General features: G+C 35.1%; 1 protein-coding gene and 1 long non-coding RNA gene across 2 annotated transcripts in view; one reads left to right on the top strand and one right to left on the bottom strand.

Annotated features, from left to right (window-relative positions):
- The window catches only part of LOC127175991 (gamma-aminobutyric acid receptor subunit alpha-2), a 91459-nt gene extending 73819 nt beyond the window's left edge, over positions 1-17640 (bottom strand). The window contains exons 1-3 of the mRNA XM_051127383.1: positions 17342-17640; positions 16893-16969; positions 7353-7468 (exon numbers count right to left, since the gene is read on the bottom strand). Of these exons, the coding sequence (XP_050983340.1) occupies positions 7353-7468; positions 16893-16954 (178 nt within the window). The 5' untranslated portion in view covers positions 16955-16969; positions 17342-17640. The remainder of the gene's footprint in view (positions 1-7352; positions 7469-16892; positions 16970-17341) is intronic.
- Positions 8010-9698, top strand: LOC127175999 (uncharacterized). Its single transcript, XR_007829053.1, has 4 exons — positions 8010-8098; positions 8503-8599; positions 8676-8749; positions 9454-9698. It is a non-coding gene; the product is annotated as an uncharacterized LOC127175999 (long non-coding RNA).
- Positions 17641-24408: the final 6768 nt, after the last annotated feature.

Here is a 24408-nt window from a genome sequence, read left to right as displayed (position 1 = left end):
AACACAGAATCTTTGACCGTGAATGACTGACCTCTAACATCGAGCGTCATCACACTAATGACGCAAAACGGTTCGCTCGGTTAACACGAACAAACAACCCAGCCCCAGCCCTTGACCTCAGGATTAATGAGCCGGTCTGACCGCACCTGGGGTCAAAGGTCATGGGTCAAAACTGAGCCGAGAGAGAGCGACTGAGAGGACCAGAAGAGAATTGAGATTCAACACGTGTTAAGTGCAAACAGCTCATTCAGCCATGCCGTTAAAAACTGTTCAAAGGATGTGCAGAGATAAAAAAGATTCAGCCCTCCTCTCTCCTGAAAATATGCACTTTGTCTTTGAACAGCTGAAGCAGTATTACTTATTCATTCTGCTTTGTCTTTTCAAGCTCACGTATCATCACCAAAGTGTCAGAGGCAGGTAAGTTTTATACCAGCTGGTTCTTTAATATGCTACAGACCAGCTTGAACTTCCTTCGAGCTCTAACAGGCCCTTACCTGCCTAGAAGAATGTTTTATTGCTCATGCAGTTTAATGGCTTTCTTCAGCTATGTTTCAATTCGGTATAGTTTTTCTTTCCTAAACTGAAATGTAGATATATCACAGGCATATGACACTGAAGACTGGAGTAATGATGCTGAAAATTCAGTTTAAAAGTTGAGAAGTTGAAAAGTTACATTTTAAAATATGTGAAAATACAATGTTATTTTAAATAGTTAGAGGAGGGACTGTCAAAGCTGTTCAGAATTTATGACCAGGTCCCCATATTTGTCACATTTCCGCATTTTTGATTAAAGTTTTAGCAGCTGGAGGTCTTTCATGGATGTTGGGTTTGTGAAGTTCTCTTTGGTTGGTATTTGAGGAAGACATTGAGGTTTGCTGTCATCGTTTGGACACAATCCTTCTTAGTGTCTGACAGTCCCTATCATTCACTTTTAGTTTTTGCTCACTTTTCTTCTTCACTGTCAAGTCTTGCCGTGCTTTTTGTACGCAGTCATAATCGTTAAGACTGATGTTCTTAAAACACCGAACAAATGAGCTATTAAGGTTACAGACACTCCTGCTAAATGGACTTTTTGGAAGTCTGACAAGTCACCATTTCATCGACCGCTTGTAGCAGCTGCTGAACACAACTGATACTACACTGATATACAACCTAAAGAATATAGATAACAAAAGGTAAATAAAAATTAAAGGGGACGTTCACTTCCAGAACAAAAATTTACATATAATGTACTCACCCCCTTGTCATCCAAGATGTTCATGTCTTTCTTTCTTTGACAATAAGAAATTATGTTTCTACAGGAAAAATTCCAGGATTTTTCTCCATATAATAGACTTCAATGGTGCCCCCAAGTTTGAACGACCAAAAATGCAGTTTAAATGCAGATTCAAATGGCTCTAAATAATCCCAGCCAAGAAAGGAGGGTCTTATTTAGCAAAGCGATTGGTTATTTTCTAAACAAATTGACAATTTCTATACTTTTTAACCTCAAATGCTCGTCTTGTAATCCGGGACAATACAGTTAGGGAATGTCAAAAACTCCTGTCTCGTTTTCTTCTTCAATGTCACAGTCATCCTACATCGCTGTTTTAACTTTTTTTTTTTGGGCATTTGATGTTCTTTGCATTTTCACTTTGTAAACACTGGGTCGGTACTTCTGCAGCGATGTAGGACGATTTTTGAAGTTGGGGAAGAAAACGAGATGGGAGTTTTTCGACATACCCTAACTGTATTGACCCAGAAAAAAACAGAGTTCAAGCAGACCTAGACAAGACGAGCATTTAAAGGGGTCATCGGATGCCCATTTTCCACAAGTTGATATGATTCTTTAGGGTCCTTTTTACCTTGTCAAAATGAGCTCTGCCAAAATCATCTCATTCTGAGGGATTGTTCCTTTAAATGCAAATGAGCTCTGCTCGGCCCGCCTCTCTCTTCTCTCTGTGGAGTGACAAGCTTGTTTACGTTAGCCGCGTTTAGCCACTAAACTTCCTAACTACCACGTTATAAGGAAAGGCAATCGTAAAGATTCTTAAAAAACACTTATACACACTTCTGCTGTAAGTGAAGCTGGATCATGAATAATTAAAGCGAACATAGACGGATATATGTAGATCGGGAGGTGCATTCCCTTCACAAACAAACATAATCCACTGCATCTTCAGCGGCTCAGATGTCGGGAGTAAATGACGACCACTATGTTCATTATTACATCCAGCAACACAACACCTCAATCGCTCGATCAGAGATATTCTTGTCTAACTTACATCCCTGCTTCAGCATCGAAACAAAGAAAGTTACTGGACTGTGACAGCTGGTCTGAGGTAAGAAGCTCATGTCAATCAACTATCGTGGAAGCGGCCTCTGTTGGTGTGACGGTACACCGACAGGCATCTGAGAACGGCTCGATTTTAAAAAGGGAATATTATTTTTACAGATTAATTAAAAACCACTGCATGGATTTTTATCATTATAGGGTAGATTTGTACATACACTGCCAACACACATTAATGTTCAAACAGCATGTAAAAGTAAACTTAGCATCTGATGACCCCTTTTTCTATAAAAAAATATAGAAATTGTCAATTTGTTTCGAAAATTACTGATCGTTTTGCTAGATAAGACCCTTCTTCCTTGGCTGGGATCATTTAGAGCCATTTGAAGCTGCATTTGAACTACATTTTGGAAGTTCAAACTTGGGGGCACCACTGAAGTCCACTATATGGAGATAATTCTTGAAATTCTTTCCTCAAGAAACATAATTTCTTATAGACTGAAGAAGGAAAGACACAAACATCTTGGATGACAAGGGGGTGAGTAAATTATCTACATTTTTGTTCTGGAAGTGAACTTTTCCTTAAATGCGAACCTGCATAAACACAAAAAGCGGGATTTATCGCATGAACCAATCACAGCCGAACATACAGCACACACGCTTTAACTCAGTGGGCTCAGAGGAGGCAAGTGAGACCTGCTAGTGTCGCTGTTGGACAAAACTGAAAAAAGTTGTTTTATTTTTCGATAAACAATGCCAATATTACTCATTCAATATTTTGAAGAGGAACTGCCTCCCTTGCCTTCTTGGAGGGAAAAGTTACATTACCCAGTCTTTTTGTTTTGTGAATCTTGTTCATAAGTATTTTGCATGTTTGAACCCTTTCCAGCAGTGACTGTATGGTTTTGAGATCTTTTCACACTGACAACAACTGAGACACTCATAAGAAAGTATTAAAAAAGGTTCAAACATTCATTGATGCTCAAGAAGGAAACAATGTATTAACAGCTGGGGGTGAAAACTTTTGATCAGAATGAAGATATAAATTTTTTTTAAGAAAATTAAGAAAAATTTACATCTTCATTTAGTACTGCCCTTCAGAAGCTACAGAAGATACTTACATGTTACAGAAGACAAAATAAGTTAAACTTACCCTGATCTTCAAATTCAAAAAGTTTTTAAAAGATAAAACATTGAATTTCAAATCTAAAATTTAAATTGGCAGGCAGATTTCTAATTGCTGGTTTTATTAGTTGGATGAATATCCTTGGTTAATCAAATTAATCACAGTTTTAAATTAATCAAACTGTTCAGATGAATCAAATGAATAAAGCAACTCAAATTAATCAAATGATTTAAACTAATCAAATAATTCAAATGAACCAAGTTACTAGGATGAATCAGAATCCCTACCAGGGGCGTTTCCTCTGAGAAGGCAAGGGAGGTAGTGCCTCCTCAAAATATTTGATGAGAAAAATATTCGTAGGACAAAAATAAAACAACACCAGTGTAACAAAACGTAACATTAAAAAGTGTATAAAACACTTTTTATAAAAACGTTTTTCTAAAAAAAACATTGTACAACAATGACACCAGCAGGTAAAGTTACAGCGGGAGTCGACGTCTCTCTTGCCTCCCCTGAGTCCATTGAGTTTTAACAGACCCCCTAAAGTGTGCGGTGAGTTTGGTGGGGGGGTAACTGGTTTATGCTATAAATCCCGCCTCTTGCGTTCATGCGCATTCAGCATTCAGAAATCAGTCTAAATAAACAATATAATATGGCTTTAATGGGAAGACTAATAAAAAAAAAACCCAAGTAAACAACTCACACGCTTATAACCACTTAGTTACGTCATAATAAGACTTAAAATGGCATTAAAACATAATCTGTGGGAGTTATTAGTGAGTAATCAGCTTGGTGAAAATGCAAGTAAATCTCTGCATCTGTGACCAATATTTACAGAGCTTTGATGACTGATGATCCGTAAAAATTAAAAAAATAGCTAAAAGTTGACAATTAGAAAGAACAGCTGAACATAAGTTCACAAATAAAATATATAGTTTAAATTGTTACTGCTTTGAGTTATTATTTTGGAATAAATGTAATATGCTTAAAACACTTGATGAGATTCATACTTGGCTTTAATAAATAGAAGAAATTACATTGTAAGAAGAAATAACAGTGTAATAGAATTAAATTGTTAATGTAACAATATTTTTTATTTTATTTTATTTATTATTTTATATATTTTATAGTTTATTTTAACCATGAATATATATATACATATATATATATATATATATGTTAGGGATGCAACAATACAGTTAGTCTACGGTTCAATACGTACCTCGGTTTTTAACCACGGTTTTTGGTTCAGTTCTGATATTTTGCCACTTCAGTGTGTTTTTTTTTTTTTTTTTTGCAACAAATTAACAAAATACTGCTGTAAACCTCTGTACACTGGAAAAAGCATGGTTTAGTGTATATCTGCTTATTTTTTCTTTTGAGAGAGGTATTATTTTTCCATTTTTTACACAAAATAGAACTGGTTTCATTCATACTGGACACCAGAGATCGCCCTCGTGCAAAAAATCCACATATGCGTCAAAGAAGTATCACTGATTACCTTTCGTTCCAGCTTCTTTAATATGGATAGAGTATGGGAACGTGACATCATCAACGCACAGCATTCTGGGACTTTCGGACACGGACACTACAGTCTAGACTGGGTAATAGTGGAGGTAGATGTCAAAGTTTATATTGTAAATTTAAAAACACATTAGAATGGAGAACGCTTGCTGTGACATAAAAGTGGAGAACGGATCTTTTCAGCGTGAAACAACACAATGGCGAAAGCAGCTCAATAAAAAATAAACAACTTCAAAATCTGGCTTTGTCGTTTGTATTTATTATTAATTACAGATTCATAATTTCCAATCCACGTGAATTTGTAAATGCTCACGCTATATGAATAACACGTTTGGAAATGTAATTTAATCTGTGATATGACTCATTGCGATCACTGTCGTTGTTCATAAAGCAACTCGTGTGATTTACTGTTCAGCAGCTCTTTGTAATAAATCGTGCATTTGCTTAATTTAAGTCCAGTAAAACCTATTGGACTTCATCCCTTAATGAAATTAAGGCGATATAATATATGATTAAATACATCAGTGTTTACTTTACTTAGGAATATTCATTCATGGATTTGCACTATGCCACCTCCTGCATTCTTTACACACAGACTAAATTTACTAGAGAAGCATGACATAATATACCTCTGTAAATAAATGCAATTTAAATTCATGTCTTGCACACTTTGCACACACAGGGCGGAGAATTTAAAGTTCGCAGGGCACTTACTTTTGAACAGAACAGACATCTGAGATACACAAAATGTGCAGAGCGGTGGTTCACTTCCATGATCAACTGGCTGAGATCAAGCTATGGTGTGTTTATTTTTGGCAAGATATATCAGTGCCGTATGATTTCTTGAGCTCGTATGAGCTCGTAGAAGGCGGCCGTATGATTTCTTGAGCTCTTGAAAAATATTTTAAGTCGTTTTTTCCTCTAGTGATTTGTGTTTATTGTCATACGCTATGTAGCGTGTCCTAAAACATGGCGGCGACTACCCAGAATGCAATGTGCAGTGACGTAGATTCCCATGCTCTATAAAGGCATCGCTATTGCTGTAGCTGAATAAAAACAAGATATAACGTTAAACATTTTGAATGATGAAATGTAAGGACAATAAACACTCGTCTGCAATAATATATGGTTTATCTGTGTCCTTCAAGCCATCTCGTGTATTTTCATAAGCCATTGCTAATTGGCATACATAGAATATGAGTATAGACTTTATTGTCTGCCTCATTCTGTGTTAAGAATCCACATCAGATCACACAAGGAAGTTATTTCAAACACTCGCCTGATGTTGTGAATTAAAAACAAGTTATAATGTTTTTTATAACTTTTGTTTTTATAACTCTTTTGTTGGACAACAGGTTCAGAAAGGCTTATCCTCATTTCAGCATGTGAAATCGTGGGCACACATACATCAAATTCCAAGAGAAATAAAACAAAGAAGTTATTTAAATGCAAAACTGAAAAAGCGCAATTCACAAGCGCGTATTGAACCGTGGATGTTGTACAGAATGGTTCGATATTATATTGAGAATATATATTCTTTTTCTGTTAGTGTAAGTAATGTTTCCTTTAACCAGAAATATATGACTAGAGCATGAGTTTACATTTGACTTTACCTCCTCATTTCAGAACACCACCGAACACCACTGATCCCTACTACTACTGACCCGTTCAAGAAGGCAAAAAGCACCTCAGAACATTTGGTCTCGAAAGAATGTGATGAGAAATGTTTGAGTTCATGAGATCTGATTTTAGACCGCAGTTTAAGACATTGTAATCTCCTCTAAAACCCCAGAGTAGACAAAAGTGAGATTAGAGGTCTTGTTCTCAAAAAAGAAGTTCAACGAAAGATTTAATTTCATTGATGTCTAGGAGACATTAAAGAGATTTTCATTTGTGATTTTCTCTTCTATGATACTGCTGTGAGCTCACAGTCCTTCTACGCCTGGGATGAATGACTACAGCGACAGACAAATCCATAAGGTTCAGTGAAATCCTGCATATTGTTAGCTAAACTAATCCGCTAATGGAAAAATGTCAGTGACACTTAAGTAGTGACAAAACATTTGAATAATGCCTTCTTTTATGCCAGTCAATAGAGAGCTGCTTTATAATAGCACTGTGTACATGACCACACAAATCAATAAAAACAGGTACTCAGTATCTCTCTTTAATCTGGGCTAATGTACTTCTGTTGTCAGCATAAGCACTATAATGTGTTCCTGCCTTCATCATCACAACATCAGACACAAACTACGCTGATACAACCGCTAGAGATAAACTAGATCCGAATGCACTGAAGGTTAATTCTCAGGGCTTTTGTTCAAATCCATTATGCTACAGATGTAGTGACGCTTGAGGAAAGATAAACTCGATTCTGAAGAACAGCAGATATCAAAAGCAAGCCATTTAATTTAGCCACTACGAGCTCACCTCCCAGTCCGGGTCTCAGCCGGTTGTCGTAGCCATCCAGCAGGCGGTCCAGGATGCGTGTGAACAGGGTGATGTTATTTTTGAAGGCATCTGCTGTGGCATCTGCAGACACTGACCTACACAATAAAGTCAAGAGTGTGTGTGAACTTAACAGTCTCACGAACAGCATAGGAAACACTTCAAAGACTTCAACAACGAGGGTGGTGAAACTGCAGGCTGAGTGAAATGAGGAATTACCTGAATGTTCTTGACGTCTTTTAGCACTTTAATGATCCTAGTTTCATACGCTGTGAGTTACAGCTCTCATCTAAGATGAGAATTATTGCACAAGGTTCAAATGAAATTTTAAATCTTTTTTTCTTTTTTTTTTACTTTGAGATTCATTTTAGCTGTCAGGCTTGAGGAAGCTGCTTTGAAGTAAGCACTACAGTCAAGCTTACCTCTAAAAAGCAGTAGGCTGCAACACACACTTTTAAAAAAATGGTTTTGTGCCACTGTTAATTTTACCCAGGTATTTATTGTTAAAACAACACAAGTGTATTTGTTTTTCCACCAAAACACTATTGTATTGAGCTCTATTAATTTAAACTGTTTAAGTTTCCATTTTACTTGATTATCAATCGTTAAACTAACGTAAACGGTTTAATTTCGCCGTTCAAAAAACCGGATATGACGTTTCCAACGCATTTTATGAAGACGGCGCGAAGGAGGTGTATCATGGCGTCGGAGCTAGAAGTACCAGTCAGGTAAGAAAATCTAAAGACTTCTTTGTGTTAAGTCAAAGTCTTTAATTTCTGTAAGTGTTTTAGTATGCTTTTAGTGTTGTTTTGCAGACGAGTGTAACTGGTATATTGCGCCGTTAATAGATGATTTCGTGCGGTTGGGATGTGAACGCGCATATGGACTGTAACGTTAGTGTATTTGTACGTGTGCTTGTGGAACAGAGGATGCGGCGAAATATTAAAATGAGTGCTTTTCCGTCTTATTAATGATATATAGGCAGTTAAATAAAACCTTCCTTTGCTCTTTCTAGGCTACTCAAGTCCCAGTAAAATTAGCGTTAGCTAAAGCACGAAAGCAAGTACAAATGTTGCCACATTCGACTGCTGCATACTTTTAACATTTTATCTGCTATTCGTTTTTATAACAGCATGAGTTTGATCACGGGTTTCTTCATCGCTGCCTAATTTTGGCGAAATGAAGGAATGGCACAACTTTACTGACGGAGAAAAAAAGTTTTGGCTAAGGTAAGTGAACCGCTGTATTGCCTTTTCATCCTTTATAAACAAAAGTAATAAGGGTATTTTGCATTTTCACTTTTAGAGGAATGCACGCAGTTGTCAGTGTGAACTGGTGGATGGTTAAGAAGCTGATGTGTCTTCTAGAAATCTAAACAAGTAAGACACTAAGATATATTGATATGTTATATGTTAATAAATTTATGTATGCATGTATTTGTGCGTGTGTGTGTATATGAAGAGTTCATGTGTATATTTGTATATATTAAGAGTTAATTTGCAAGAACAGATAACTGTTTTTTTTTTTTTTTTGTTTTTTTTTTTTTTAAATAATTATTCTGCATTCCAAGTAATATCAATCAAACTGTGGTTGGTTTATTTTGAATGAATATTAATAGCTCAAAAATACAGCTAACTAGCACAATAAAACACAAAAAAACAAAAAAAAAAAAAAAAAAAACAACACACTTACAATAAAAAACGTTTTATGAATATTAATAAAAACTGATTTATTTGTTTTTGCAAATGAACTCTTCATATGTATATGTTTGTGTGTGTGTGTGTGTGTGTGTGTATTTAATGGGTACTTTTAACTCGTTCTTTTTCTTAAAAATGGTTTGAATGCAGAAATGTGATGTTTATCATTTTATAAACTTAATGTTTTTGTGAAAAGCTGTGCCTGAACTATAAATCATGCTTTTTACAGTCATTTTATGACTTTAAATATGCTCCAGATCATGTCCACCCTTTTGGAATAATATACATGACAATAATCACACAAATCTTTTGATCACTGAATTTGTCTTTGCTGTTAAACTATATATGGGTGCTCTTGTAACAAATTGTACTTCATGTGTTTACAGATTTGTGCAGAATAACCATAGGTCCATTAGTGTCAGCTGTCTTTGCCAATGGGTGGATCCACACTGCAAAACTTATGAAGATGATTGCAAACCGAAGAAGAGTCCTTGGACAAAGCATTAAACCCTCTTGGTCCCCACTACACAGGTAAGAACAGCTACACTCAACAAAAACTTTTGTAATCATGTTAAAGGGGTCATCAGATGCTGTTGATATGATTCTTTAGAGTCTTAATGAGAAGTCCATAGCATACTTTTGTTAAAATTTTTCAGTGGTAGTGTAAAAAACACCCATTTTACCATATCAAAATCAGCCCTTTTCAGAGTGGGCCATTCTGTTGCATGTTCCTTTAAATACAATAATGGTGGTCAGACTATTCTCAGCTCTCACTCAGCTCATTTAGGGCAGGTCTAAGATAAGACGGTCATGTAAATCAACTAATGTGGGAGCGGCCTTGATCGGTGTGACGTCACACCAACTAGAAGCTGAGAATGACCTGATTTGAAAAAAGGCATATTACTTATAATGATTAAAAAATACCACTGGGTGGATTTTTATCATTATAGGGTGGTTGTGTACACATACTGCCAACATGCATATATGTTCAAACAACATGTAAAAGTGAGTTTTGGATCAGATGACCCCTTTAAAACATTGTCTCACCAGCCACTGAGTTTTAGGGTTATGGTCATAGGCATTAACAAAAAAGACAGATATAATAAGAATTGGGTTATTAATATAGTAAATATAAAATATATGGTATTACTGTAAACTGACAGATATTGCGAATACATTAACTTCCCAAAAACAATACATTCTAAAGCAAGGCAGGCGTGTCAAACCTGCTCTTGGAGAGACAGTGTTCTGGAGTTTAGCTCCAACACCCCTGCCTGGAACTTTTAGTAAGACTTTGATTAGCAAACCTGTAAGACCTTCGTTCATCTTCAAAATACAAATTAAGATATTTTTTGATAAAATCAGAGAGCTTTCTGACCCTGCATAGACATCAACACAACTGAAATATTCCCAAGCCCCGAAACGTAGTAAGGACTTCGCTATAATAGTCCATGTGACATCAGTGGTTCAACCATAATTTTACAAAGCTACAAGAATACTTTTTATGGGTAAAGAAAACAAAAATAACTACTTTATTCAACAATTCTTCTCCTCCAAATCACGTATTTTGCCATTATGGAGAGTATCACGATGCATGCACATTGCTTTCCTCTGCAAGCAAACAAGGCCCAGCACATACATGTTCTACGTCAGCAGAATCACATGCATGCGTTATGCAAAGAGGTACTCTCGATAATGGTAGAAGACGTAATTTGGAGAAGAATTGTTGAATAAAGTCAATATTTTTGTTTTCTTTGCACACAAAAAGTATTCTCACTGCTTTGTAAAATTATGGTTGAACCACTGATTTTTACACTGTTTTACTGGTGTCCTTATTACGTTTCTGGGTCTGGGAGCATTTCAGTTGCATTACTGTCTATGCCGGGTCAGAAAGCTCTCAGATTTCATCAAAAATATCTTAATTTGTGTTCTGAAGATGAATGAACGTCTTGTGGGTTTGGAACGACATGAGGGTGAGTAATTAATGACAGAATTTTCATTTTTGGGTGAACTATCCCTTTAATTGGGAATATTGCTAAACTCTGCAGGACAGTGACTTTCTGTGCTGATCTGGTCCAGTACTGTTATAGTTTCATTGTCCACTGTAATGTTAGTTAGAATTCCATCTGGACATCTTGCCTGTATTTCCCGTAAGGAAATGATCAGACAGAATAATAATGACATTTTTCAAATGTGTTTTTTTTTTTTTTTTTTTTTTTTTTAAGAAAAATGAAGACACTAGCAGTGTTATTATGGAGTATATGGTAAGTTGTTTTATTTATTTATTTATTTATTTATTGGTATTTTCAAGGATGATAAATGCTAAGGTAAATTTAAGAATTTACAGTAAATTTAAGAATTTGAGTACTCCATTCTTTTAAATATCCTCTCTAGGATACAGACGTTGGCAACACTCAGGAGGTGATCCAGAGGAATCATGGGAATCTATGTCATACGATTTGAAGGTGCAGACATTGAAGACAGCACAGCAGATGTTGGAGTGTTGGAAGATAAAGTTCTTCAGGACCTTAGCAGTAAACCCTATGAAAAACATGTTGCTGGGACTGATATATGGACTAAACTTGAACTCCTGAAATCAGGTACACATTTGGAGTACTGCAGAAGTTATTTCTGGAGCCAGTTCCTGTTCCTGGATTAAGGTTTGATTGGTTACCTTTATATGCCAATTAGAAAATGACAGTAGTTTAATATTTCTGTAATTTTGTAATGTGGTTGTAACTGTAATTGTTGCTCTTGTTTAACAAATACACTTGATAATTTGTGACATCTTGTCTTTTGTGATTCATTGCAAAATAATCACACAAAAATGCTTTGTTGAAGGGAGTAACTTTAACTTGAAATCATTTAGTTAAAGTAACTAGAACCAATTGGATGGAACCGCTGTCCATAATTTAAATGAGTTGTCTGAAACAAACTTCCTTATGTTGATAAAGTGAAACATATTTAGCCAGTTTTTAATAAACCAAAACATGTTCACTAAACTTAACCGGTTTAAGTTACAGGGAAGTGAATAAATTGAGTTGGTTGGACATTACTATTTCACATAAATTCTTCCTCATTCAGCTGTGTTGTCACAACACAAAGAGTTTGCATAGATTCAAAAAATTCCATTCATGTTCATCAAAAACAATTTGGTTGTGTGGAACCACTGTCCATAATTGAATTAAGTAGGTTTAAAGAATCATTTTTTTGAGTGCAGGTTAGTAAAAACATAGCTAACTACAATAACGTTTTTAGATGTTTTGAAAAATAAGCAGTTTGTATCATTTCGAAAATTAATTAGAAAGTATTTTTTCTGACATGAAAATCATGAGGATCTTGGTATAAATGCATTAAATGTAATTAAATAGGTAAATCTAGTCAATTTTATGACTTTTATAAGTAATTATTTTTTGAACGATTCATAATGATACATGGTAGACAAAATAATTTAACAAAACATTAAAATAAATAAATAAATAAATACACAAACAATTTTATGACTTCTATAAGTAATGATTTTTAACAGCTATGTTATGAAACACTGAATCAAAGGCATAATTAAAAACTACAGAATTTACCAGAAAATGTATTTACCAAAAAAGATAAGACAAACAGACAGACAAAAATAAATAAATAAGTAAATAAATAAATAAATAAATACATAAACGAATGGATGGAGCATAATGATAAATATAATTTTAACAGATATTGTAACAAACAAACAAACAAACAAACAAACAAACAAACAAACAAACAAATAAATAAATAAATAAATAAATAAATGGATGGATGGATGGATGGATGGATGGATGGATGGATGGATGGAGCATAATATTAAATAACCTTTTAACAAATATTTTAACTACATAAATAAATGGATGGGTAGAGCTTAATAATAAATAACATTTTCTCACACAAACAAACAAACATAAATAAATAAATAAATAAATAAATAAATGAAACATAATGATAAATAACATTTTAGCAGATATTGTAACACAAACAAACTAAATAAATAAATAAATAAATAGGTGGGTGGATAGATAAATAAATAAATAAATAAATAAATAAACAAATGGATGGAGCATAATATTAAATAACATTTTAACAAATATTTTAAATAAATAAATGAATGGATGGATAGCATAATAATATAACATTTTAACACACAAACAAACAAACAAACAAACATAAATAAATAAATAAATAAATAAATAAATGGCACATAATGATAAATAACATTTTAACAGATATTGTAACAAACAAACAAACAAAATAAATAAATACATAAATAGGTGGGTGGAAGAGTAAATAGATAAATAAATAAATAAATAAATAAATAAATAAATAAATAAATAAATAAATAAATAAATGGATGAAGCATAATAATAAATAACATTTTAACAAATATTTTAACTAAATAAATAAAGAAATGGATGAATGGATGGATAGAGCATAATAATAAATAACATTTTTCAAACATAAATAAATAAATAAATAAATAAATAAATAAATAAATTAAGCATAATGATAAATAACATTTTAACAGATGTAACAAAAAAACAAAAATAGGTGGGTGGGTGGAATGATACATAAATAAATAAATGGATGGATGGATGGATGGATGGATGGATGGATGGATGGATGGTTGGATGGATGGATGGATAGATAGATCCACTATTAACTGAAACAAACACAACTTCACCAGTGTTTGAGAGAGACAAACCCATTCTAGGAGAGTGCTTTGATTACTGCCTTAGTTTGGTTGTGCACAATACAACAAAACATTAAAACAGCAAGCGTTTTGTCGAACTACATGTGCTACGTTTAAGAAAAGTATCCTCCTTTCTGGAAATATTAGTGTTGCTAACTCCCCAACACTGCTGTGATGTGATTAGAGCGTTCTTTTACTCTGTTCCACATGTTCTACTTACTGGAAAGTTTATGTGAAACGCTGCTCAGGAATATAATTAACATACTTAAGCATAATTGGCTTAATTAACATAAGCAATCATGCATGCATTATAAGCGTCAACTTGATCTGTTTGCTAGCTGACTGTTAAAATGCTTTAACTCTCTCTCTTTCAAAGCCTATGAGCGGACTATTGAAAAAGCATTTTGAAACATCGTAGGTGCATTTTTTCCAAACCTACTTTCTAAAGAGACATTTTAGCCAAATGGCAGGCATGAATGCAACAAGCTAAATAACAAACAAGAGAAAATGTCTAAAATGGCTAAAAATATCAGATAGAAGCCTCTTACAAATTTTAGGGTGGCGATGCCAAAAATAGTGCCTGTTTTGTTTGAGCATGTGCATTTCCTTACAAAAAATAGTGCATTTTGTAGCATTTTTGCTTTTGACAACCATTTGTAGAGTGAAGAAATCTTATATTATAGCATAATCAAGAGAAACCATCACAAAGACATGATTCGTATCTTCCACTGAGCCAGATTACAACTATTTGTTCAATTCTTGTGTGTATGAACGATTCTGAAACATTATTTTATTCCTATTCCTGATCCAAAAGAGATGTTTTTTAATGTTTTTGCAAATTTATTCAAAATAAAACTTTAAATGATTCCATTGCATAAGCATTCATGATTTATTATTATTATTTTTTTAATAAATTTACAAAGTTTTGACAGTTCTGTTTTTGCTTCGTAATTATGGTCTATGGAGTGTAGATTGATGTGGGAAAAAGTAATTTGAAGCTGTTTAACCTCAGGCAGCAACATTACAAAATTGGAAAAAAAAATTGAGGGGTATGAATATTTTCGCAAGGCACTGTATATCTCTTCTTTAGTTTGGAAATATGCTAACATAAAACTCTGCTGGAATCAACCATGACTCGTGAGTTGAGCTGTCGAGCTAATTTAGTTGTTGCTTACATAGAGCGTTCCAAAACAGTCAATTAGGAAGCTGCGGTGTAAGGCAGATGTGTATGTAGGCAGTAGTGAGGCAGCTCACTAGGTTTTGGAACAAAGCCATAGATTATAAATGGACATGACTGAGCAAGTTCTTCTGAACATGATTTCCGCTCCAAAGTAGTATAATTCTGCACTCTGCCACGGGGTAATACCTCATTATAGAGCAAATTTGTAGCTAATTCCTCCATAAGCCTCACATATATTGAGAGTATTTAATATGAGCTAATTATGCAGCTTTAAAACCAGTCATACTCTTACCATCTGGGGGAGCATACAAGAACCTGAAGGGACAATATCGACCCATTTTGAGTTAAAGAAAGCACTCTGTTTTTACGGTTCATCCACAGTTGGAGGACAAATCTCCCCCTAGCGCTCTTTTCGTGGGGCGCATCCATGCGTGACCCAGATTAGAGGGAGGTTTATCTGATCCCATCCCGATTCCAGTTATTCAGAGTGAATTCACTGCTCGTGGAAACCAGTAAAGCATATTTCATGAATCGACTTTGTGACACATACAGGAGGACGGGGTTGCTTATCACATGCATTATCTAGATTTATATGATATTGGTTTATTGATTGGTATGGCACGGTGTGACCATGTTCACTCCCAGGAGAGGGTCTAAGTCGATGGTTTATTATGAATAAAAAAGAAAACAGCCCATCATATTAAGTTGAAATTAAATTGGCAGTAAACCCGAGCTGAGTGTGTCAGAGTAATTATAATCCATGTGGTCACTATTTAATCATGGGTTTGCAACAAAATCAAGGTTGACTTTCTAAATTATTGTTTGATTATGATCAAAACAAGCTAGATGTCGACCAAAACACTCACTGGGCACTCCAAAACACATAGGTACTACAATTTGCACTTTCCACAGTATTTTGCAAATGAAAAAACTATCTAAACACACACACAGAATGATAGCGATTAGAATACATAAACATTAATTTGAATGACGTGTCACCTTCACCATGATACATTAGCATCTGTATCTATGAAAAGCCTTTTCTTGCTTAAAAAACATAGTATTTCATATTTTATAATCGTTAGAAACCCCTAATTTGACATTTTGGATTATTATAAAAAGGTTCTGAAATGAGGTTTAGAAATTAATGATTAGTCTATTAAGTGTCATTCACAAATGACAGGTATTCTGAAATATTCCGCTTTTTTATTACAAAATACAATTTTCCACTTGACATAAGACAGAAACATATCCATCTACATTCATATATCCAAATATACACATTTATTTTTTATCAAATATTTTGTTAAATATTGACAAATCGATATGGCAGTCCTATACCAGAGATCGCGATTACAAAAATAGGCATTTTGTATATGACTTTTGATGTAAATACGTTTAATTAGGATGTTTAATATTTATTTGCATTGTGCGTAATTAGGTATTAATGGGTACCTGTTTTTAGCTTTTAGTTTTAATTAAAAGAAAAAAAAAATCAGCTATGCACCTGTAGTACCTCCCCTGAATGAGAAAGCGCTTCTCACGGTTCCACGCTGTTCTGCACCACCTAGAGGATTCATCACTGCTCATGTACAAAACCCACCGATTTCCCGAAGCCTCTCCAAAGAAAAAAAAAAAAAAAAAAAAAAAAAAAAAAAAAAAAAAAAGGCCTTTCATTTGCATGAATTAAACTTGCATTAATTATTCCTCATCAAATAAACATGAAGCCAATCTTTGTCAGTCTTTGTCAGCGGAGCGATTTCTTTCGGTGACCACCGGAGTCGTGCGCGTAAAAGTCTCCAGTTACGCACGGGGACAAGAGGTTTCGAGTCAATCCCAGTAGCCTCAAATTAGGGTTATAGCAATTATTTTGATGTTTTATATCCTCAAACCGATTTGAAGAGCGAAGTCAAGACTGTCAGTCCTACCTGGTGTGCCAAAACAGCGTCAACACGAAGATGAGAAGATGAAACGCGAACCTCTCCCTCATTTCTGCCACTCAAACCTGTGTATAAGAAGACAAATCCACAAATCAGGTTTAGAAACTGAGGTTTGTTTTAGGAAAATACTGCGAATCACACACTACGATGACGGGTTAAGTTGGTCCATAAGCGCACGGGGGTCCGTATCCACCTGCTGATCTTAGATGATGAATCCCAGACATTTCATTAATATTTACAGCGTGTAACAATTCATGATGTGAATATCAATATCCCTTACAAACATTTCAAATCATAACATGAGAAAACCATGACCAAGTGACTATCTCACGCTGTGATGATGATGATCTCCATGTAAATGGCAACATATGGCTGAGCATCCTTTACACACATGGCCAGAAACACAAAATTCTGCACTTTATAGAGAGGACACCCACCTGTGATCCACCAGATCCGCTTTGTCCTTATGAATAAAGGCTGATAAATAACAACCGGAATGTGAAAGTTTATTCCCAGCCGATGAAACCGGATCACGAGTGTTATTCAAGAGCGCGCACGTGGATCGGGAACGAGCTTTAATGAATTTCCATTATAATTCACTACAATATCAGATGCATATGAGCATCACTGAGGGTCTCTGTTCCTCAACCGCGTCTCTCTCTCTCTTTAACTAACGCACCGACGCGCCGTGATCTCAGATCTTCTTTACTGAATCTCATACTGCTCACTATTTATTTTTTTTTTCTCCTGAAAGAAAGAAAGGGGGGATAACTACAAAGAAAGAGACAGAAAAACAACTGGGTCCTAAAGACAGTTATATTAGGGCGCTGATCGTTCACACACTCTCTCGTACACACATCATATAATGACACATTGTGTGATGTGTACTTGCACTATTACGTGTTTTTATATATAGATAGATTAGAATAGAATAAAAATATTTACACACCCTCACGTTGTTCCAAACATTTCAGCATTTTTTTCACTGAGGAACACAGAGGGCTACATTATTTTTTTTCTCCTCCATTTATCATTAAATTGCACCATTATTCTAGGTAAAGAGTGTTCATAAAACACATTGTGGCAATATTCTTAAAGGAACAGTTTACCACAAAATGAACATTTGCTGAAAATGTAATAACTTACATGCAGGCCACCCAAGATGTTGATGAGTTTGCTTGCTCATCAGAACAGATTTGAAAAAAAATTAGCATAACATCACTTGTTCAGCAATGGATCTTCTGCAATGAATGGGTGCCGTCAGAATGAGAGTCATCTAATCTGAATCAGGATAGAAATATGTAAAGATCAAGTACTGTTTACAAGTAAAAACAGTCTAAAAGAGTTATAATCAAATTTGTGGGTGGATTTTAAGATGCATTTTATGATAGCATTACATCACTTGCTCACCAATGGATCCCCTGCAGTGAATGGGTGCCGTCAGAATGAGAGTCCAAACAGCTGATAAAAACAACACAATAATATACAAGTAATCCACACCACTCTAGTCCATCAATTAACATTTTGTGAAGTAAAAATCTGCGTGTTTGTAAGAAACAAATCTATCATTTGAGCATTTTAACTTCAAATCATTGTTTATGGCCACAATACAAGTCAATAATCCAAAAAACAGCTTTTTTTTCCAAGTCATCTAATCTGAATCAGGATAGAAATATGTAAAGATCAAGCACTGTTTACAAGTGAAAACAGTCTAAAACAGTTCTAATCAAATTTGTGGGTGGATTTTATGATGTATTTTATGATAGCATTACATCACTTGCTCACCAGTGGATCCTCTGCAGTGAATGGGTGCCGTCAGAATTAGAGTCCAAATAGCTGATAAAAAACATCACAATCATCCGCAATCCACACCACTCCAGTCCATCAATTAACATTTTGTGAAGTAAAAATCTGCGTGTTTGTAAGAAACAAATTTATCATTTGAGCATTTTAACTTCAAATCGTTGTTTATGGCCACAATACAAGTCAATAATCCAAATAATAGCTTTTTTTTTCCAAGTCATCTAATCTGAATCAGGATAGAAATATGTAAAGATCAAGCACTGTTTACAAGTGAAAAAAGTTCTAAACAAATTTGTGGGTCAATTTTATAATGCATTTTATGATGGCATTACATGACTTGTTCACCAGTGGATCCTCTGCAGTGAATGGGTGCCGTCAGAATGAGAGTCCAAATAGCTGATAAAAACATCACAATCCGCAATCCACACCACTCCAGTCCATCAATTAACATTTTGTGAAGTAAAAAGCTGCGTGTTTGTAAGAAATAAATCCATCATATCATCTAAATCAGGATAGAATATGAACAGATCAAGCAGTGTTTACAATTGAAAACAGTCCAAAACAGTTCTGAACAAATTTGTGGGTGGATTTTATGATGGGTGATATTATGGGTTTTGGACTGGTATTTTAGCCAGAAGCCACGTTTTAAAGTTAAAAAACATCTTAATGATGAATTTATTTCTCGAAAACACAGCCTTTCACTTCAAAAACCTGTTTTAGACTGTTGCTTTCTTGCTTGTCATTTCACAAGATGTTAATTGATGGACTGGAGTGGTGTGGATTGCTTATGGATTATTGTGATGTTTTAATCAGATGTTTAAACTCTCATTTTGATGGCACCTATTCACTGCAGAGGATCAATTGGTGAGCAAGTGATAAAATTGCTGAATTTCTCCAAATCTGTTCTGATAAAGAGACACAAACTCTACTTGGATCTTGGATGACCTGAGGGTGAGTAAACTGTCAGCAAATTTTCATTTTTGTGTGAACTATTCCTTTAAGCATTGGGGCAGAAATCACACGCGCAAGTCACACCTTCCACAGATTGTTCTCCTGAGGAACACAAACAGAATTATTGTGAAAGTGTCAAAGCTGCTTTTTATATACAGTGAAAATACATTGTGATCACTGGCTGTCAAGTTAGGTTGCGATTTCCTTGGTGTATTTAAATAAACAAACAAGCAAAATACTCAAAGGTATACAGTGTAAAACAAAGCTGTTCTGAACAAATCATAAGCGTAAACAATGCTTGCTTTATAAATATTAATGCATTTGCATAGTTGCAAAACTTTAATGCCCTGCGACTGAAAGAACCAGCATTAACTGGAATGATAAACATCCTCACAGATGGACAAGCTGTTATTAACACTGCTCGCGTTCTGTGCTTGTCCAATCAATTGTTTAAACCCCATAAATATGCAAATAAGAATGATTACCCAGCTTTTACAAATGAAACCCTGAAACCTGCCAACCCAGGATTAATGACTAACTCAGGGTAAAGTATAAACAATGTGAAACATAGAATACGACCACCCAGAATTATGATAGCCAGGGTTAAATGGCATGACAAGCTTACATTAAGCTGCTATTGCCAAAAAAGATGATAACTATCATACTGTTTAATATCTAGAAAAATGATTTCTAGAAAATAAATATCTAGATTATAATTCTAAATTCATCACTATATGATGTGGTTGGATTCTAAAAAAATGTCAAGTCACTGGTCACTGTCTGTTAAACAGAGGTGTAAGATCAGGTCTTTGAGTTATGCATTATTAATGCTAAATAAAATGATTTCCACATAAAACGCATCCTTTATCCAAGCTCTCTCTTCAGAATATTTGATGTCCCCCTGTGATAGCAATAGCAGGGGGTTTCGCAGTAAAAACCGTGCATATGTATGTGTGTGGGAGCATGTTGCATCACTTTATCTTAATCTAGGAAATCTGCAATAAACATAATGCCGTTCAATAATATTTTATGACCCTATCTGCCTCGTAATGTTTATTTATGTTGGGGTGGCATTCATACATAAATAATCCAACAGACACAATGAGATCCTGCAAATCTAATATTAAAAACAGGAGACAGCCAATAACTTTCCCCAGCATCGGAGCGGCTTTAAAAAACCGAATGAACAAATCTCACTATATGCCAGTCCAGATATTCACTAATTTAATTGCAAATGGCTGTATTGTGGACTAATTGCGTCTGTCTGCCCACACTAAACGGGCAAGTATGGAACTTCTCTTAAAAGCATTTTATTTAGAAACCTGTATTAGCTATTGATCAGGTCCAGATGATGAATTTGTAATTGCTCCCCTGTCCCCTCCAGATTCTGCATAAATATTTAAAGCAAAAAGGCAGCCGTGTCGGCCTGCGGACCCAAGAAGACAGATGAGCGTGTAAAACTAAATGCCAAAGCATGTTTGCCAATGCAAATACACATTCTACACAGAATAAGAGGAGAAGCATTTCATGCAACATGCTGTTGCTTTGAAAACAGTGTTTCAGGGTTTGCTTTCAGCCCATCTTAAATGTTAAATTTAATTATTCTTCAATATGCCATTATTTTGTGGAGTCCATTCCTTATAATATCATTCTGACCTTCAAAAAGAAGCTTTTTGCTGCTATTGGTGACATTTGCTAGCATTCTGAATATAGCACAGTACTGCTTTTGCAGTATATACCATGCATAATATGCAAATTTTCCATATGCATGAAATACCAGCAGACAGGTGATGGACCGAGACAAGAGTAAACCGTAACAGGCCTCAATCCAGCGGCATTACAGACAAGCGAGAGATCAAAACAACAAGCCAAAATGTGGATGTGTCCCATATGCAATGGCTGATGGGGAGTGAGTTTGAGTCCGTGCGTGACATTTCCAGTATGATGAATGAACCAGAAGTAATCATCATGACACTGGAAATGTCAGCCAAAATTTGTAATATCATTCTCTTGACTTATTTTTTTCCCACTAGAGAGTTAAAGACATTTTCACACAAAATTGGTTTAGAAAGGCCAAATAACCCTTTTTATTACGGGAGTGATAAAATAAACATGCAAGTAGTAACATAATGTGCCCATAATGTATCATGCTAATGTTTCACATATTCATGCATATTGCATACTGTTTTTACCTACTAGGCAGCAGGGTCATTTCTAGCTTTTCATCATTTTCATAATTTGGATATTGTTATATAAGGATATAAATCATTTTTACCAGCAGTACAGCCGAGCCATTCAAACGGCTAAATGTGCAGTAAAGATCTGCTTCATTGCTGACAAACGATAGAACACATTTTTGTTTCCTAAAATGAATTGTGGGTATTTTAACTGCACCCAGTGCTCTTTGTATCCTGTTACTATTTCGATGCAAGCAACCACTGGAAACAATTACTGAGTCAATGAACTCTATACACTAGAAACTAGTGTGCTCCAAAGCGATGACAAAATTCACATTTAAAGGGGTCATCGGATGCCCATTTTCCACAAGTAGATATGACTCTTTAGAGTCTTAATGAAAAGTCTGTAATATACTTTGGTTAAAAATTCTCAATGGTAGTGTAAAACAACACCCTTTTTACCTTGTCAAAATGAGCTTTGCAAAATGCAAATGAGCTCTGCTTGCCCCGCCCCTCTCTTCTCTCTGTGAAATGACGAGCTGCTCTGAGAGATTGTGTACTTTAGCCGCATTTAGCGAGTTTAGCCTCATACTCACTTCGGCTGTAGGTAAAGCTGAATCACGAATGATTAGCGCCAATATAGAAGCATTTATGTAGATCGGGAGGCATTTCTGCACTTCAGCTTCTTATTAAACTTTATGTCCAATCAAATGCTCTCAAAAATCAGAAAAGTCTCGCCCCCTACACTATAAATAGATGTTGAAGCTGCAGCTGAAATCAGTCACTTGTTCACAGAATTAGTATTTACTGTACAGCGAATGGCATGCAGTGCATAACATATAGGTGATAAGGAATGATTCAGATAGCATAAATATGCTTTCTGTTGGAGGCTGGTTTCTGCTGTGTCATGCGAACCACCACAGCACACGCATGATAGCACAAAGCGAATCATATGTGTGAATCGTTGCAGATTAAAAAACGTATCAGACTCATTTGAATTCTACACAGATGAAAGAGATTGTGGCTATCATACGCTGTCAAATGCATGCAGCTTTAAACTGTGATATAAACGAAACGTTACTATTTAAAAAAGGGGGATGGAGCTGCTTGATATGTCTTACCCTGTCTTCCTGTTTTAGTCAAAATTATGTCAACACATAGAATAATGCTACGAGTTTCTAAGCACTTCAGTGGATCTTTAAAGTGCCTCTATTATGGATTTTTAAAAATTACCTTTCATGCAGTGTGTAACAGAGCTCTAAGTGAATGAAAACATCCTGTAAAGTGTTAAATCTGAAAGTGCACCATGCATAAAGTTATTGTCTCTCAAAAGAAAGAGACGACTCAGAATCATTGAAACGAGTCATATGGATTCCTGATAGCATCATGTCGAGAAGATGCTGTGCTCTGCACTGTGAGTGTAAATCTGTTAGGTACACTTAGGGTATGTCTAAAAACTCCCATCTCATTTTCTCCTCCAAATTCAAAGTCATCCTACATTGCTGCAGAAGTACTGACCCAGTGTTTACAAAGTGAACATGCAAGGATGGTCAAACACCCTTTACAAAAAAAGGTAAAACAGCAATGTAAGATGATTTTGAAGTTGAAGGAGAAAATGAAAATGTTTTTTTTTGACACACCCTAACTGTCTTGAACTGGAGTGCACAAAGTACATCACAGAGCTAGACAAGACGAGCATTTGTGGTTAAAAAAAGTGTATAATTTTTTTTTTTGAAAGAATGATCGATTGTTTCGCTACATAAGAAACTTATTCCTCAACTAGGATCGTTTAGAGCCCTTTGAAGCTGCATTGAAAATGCATTTTTAACCTTCAATCCGTTGAGCAGCATTGAAGTCCACTAAATGGAGAAAATCCTTGAATGTTTTCCTCAAAAAAAAAAAACTTAATTTCTGTGTAACTGTAGAAAGAATGACATGAATATCTTGTATGACATTGGGAGTGAGTAAATTACCAGGAAAATTTTATTCTAAAAGTGGAGTAATCCTTTAAAATTTATTGCTCTCATGTACTCTGTAGCCTTGCAAAATATGTATTTAGTTGTATGTGTTGTGTTCGCTCTGTGTAGCTTGTGGGTCTCTGGCTAACTGGCTGATTATGGATCTCTGGCTAATTGTCTAGATATGTGTCTAAGAATAGTGAATGTTTGTCATTGTTACTACTTGGAGTTCTTATAAAGAATAGAGCAATACATTGATGTACAAACTGCAGTGCTTTATCAATACCTTTCTGTGTTGGTCTAACGCATTTACAATGGTTGTTTAGGTGTTTAATGTAATGGTGAAGGGTGTTCCATTTCCGAACTTGCGGTGCACACAGTAGACCAATCACAACAGTGATTATAAGACAATGGAAGTGTTTTTTGACCTTGCATTCGTGTCAACCTGTTGTTGGGGGCTCCCAAAACCAAAATATGAACCTTTCATAATCCATAATAGGGGCACTTTAAGCTATGATAACGTTATTTCTGAATGTTCTCTATTATGTTCAAAACGTCGGGTTAGACAGATATCTGAGAACGTTCCCTGTTAGCTGATAGAAAACACTAGATGAC

Source organism: Labeo rohita, chromosome 14, assembly GCF_022985175.1.
Source record: "Labeo rohita strain BAU-BD-2019 chromosome 14, IGBB_LRoh.1.0, whole genome shotgun sequence".
Lineage (NCBI taxonomy): Eukaryota > Metazoa > Chordata > Actinopteri > Cypriniformes > Cyprinidae > Labeo > Labeo rohita.
The sequence above is the reverse complement of the archived record's forward strand: the minus strand, read 5'-3'. Positions and strand labels throughout refer to the sequence as shown.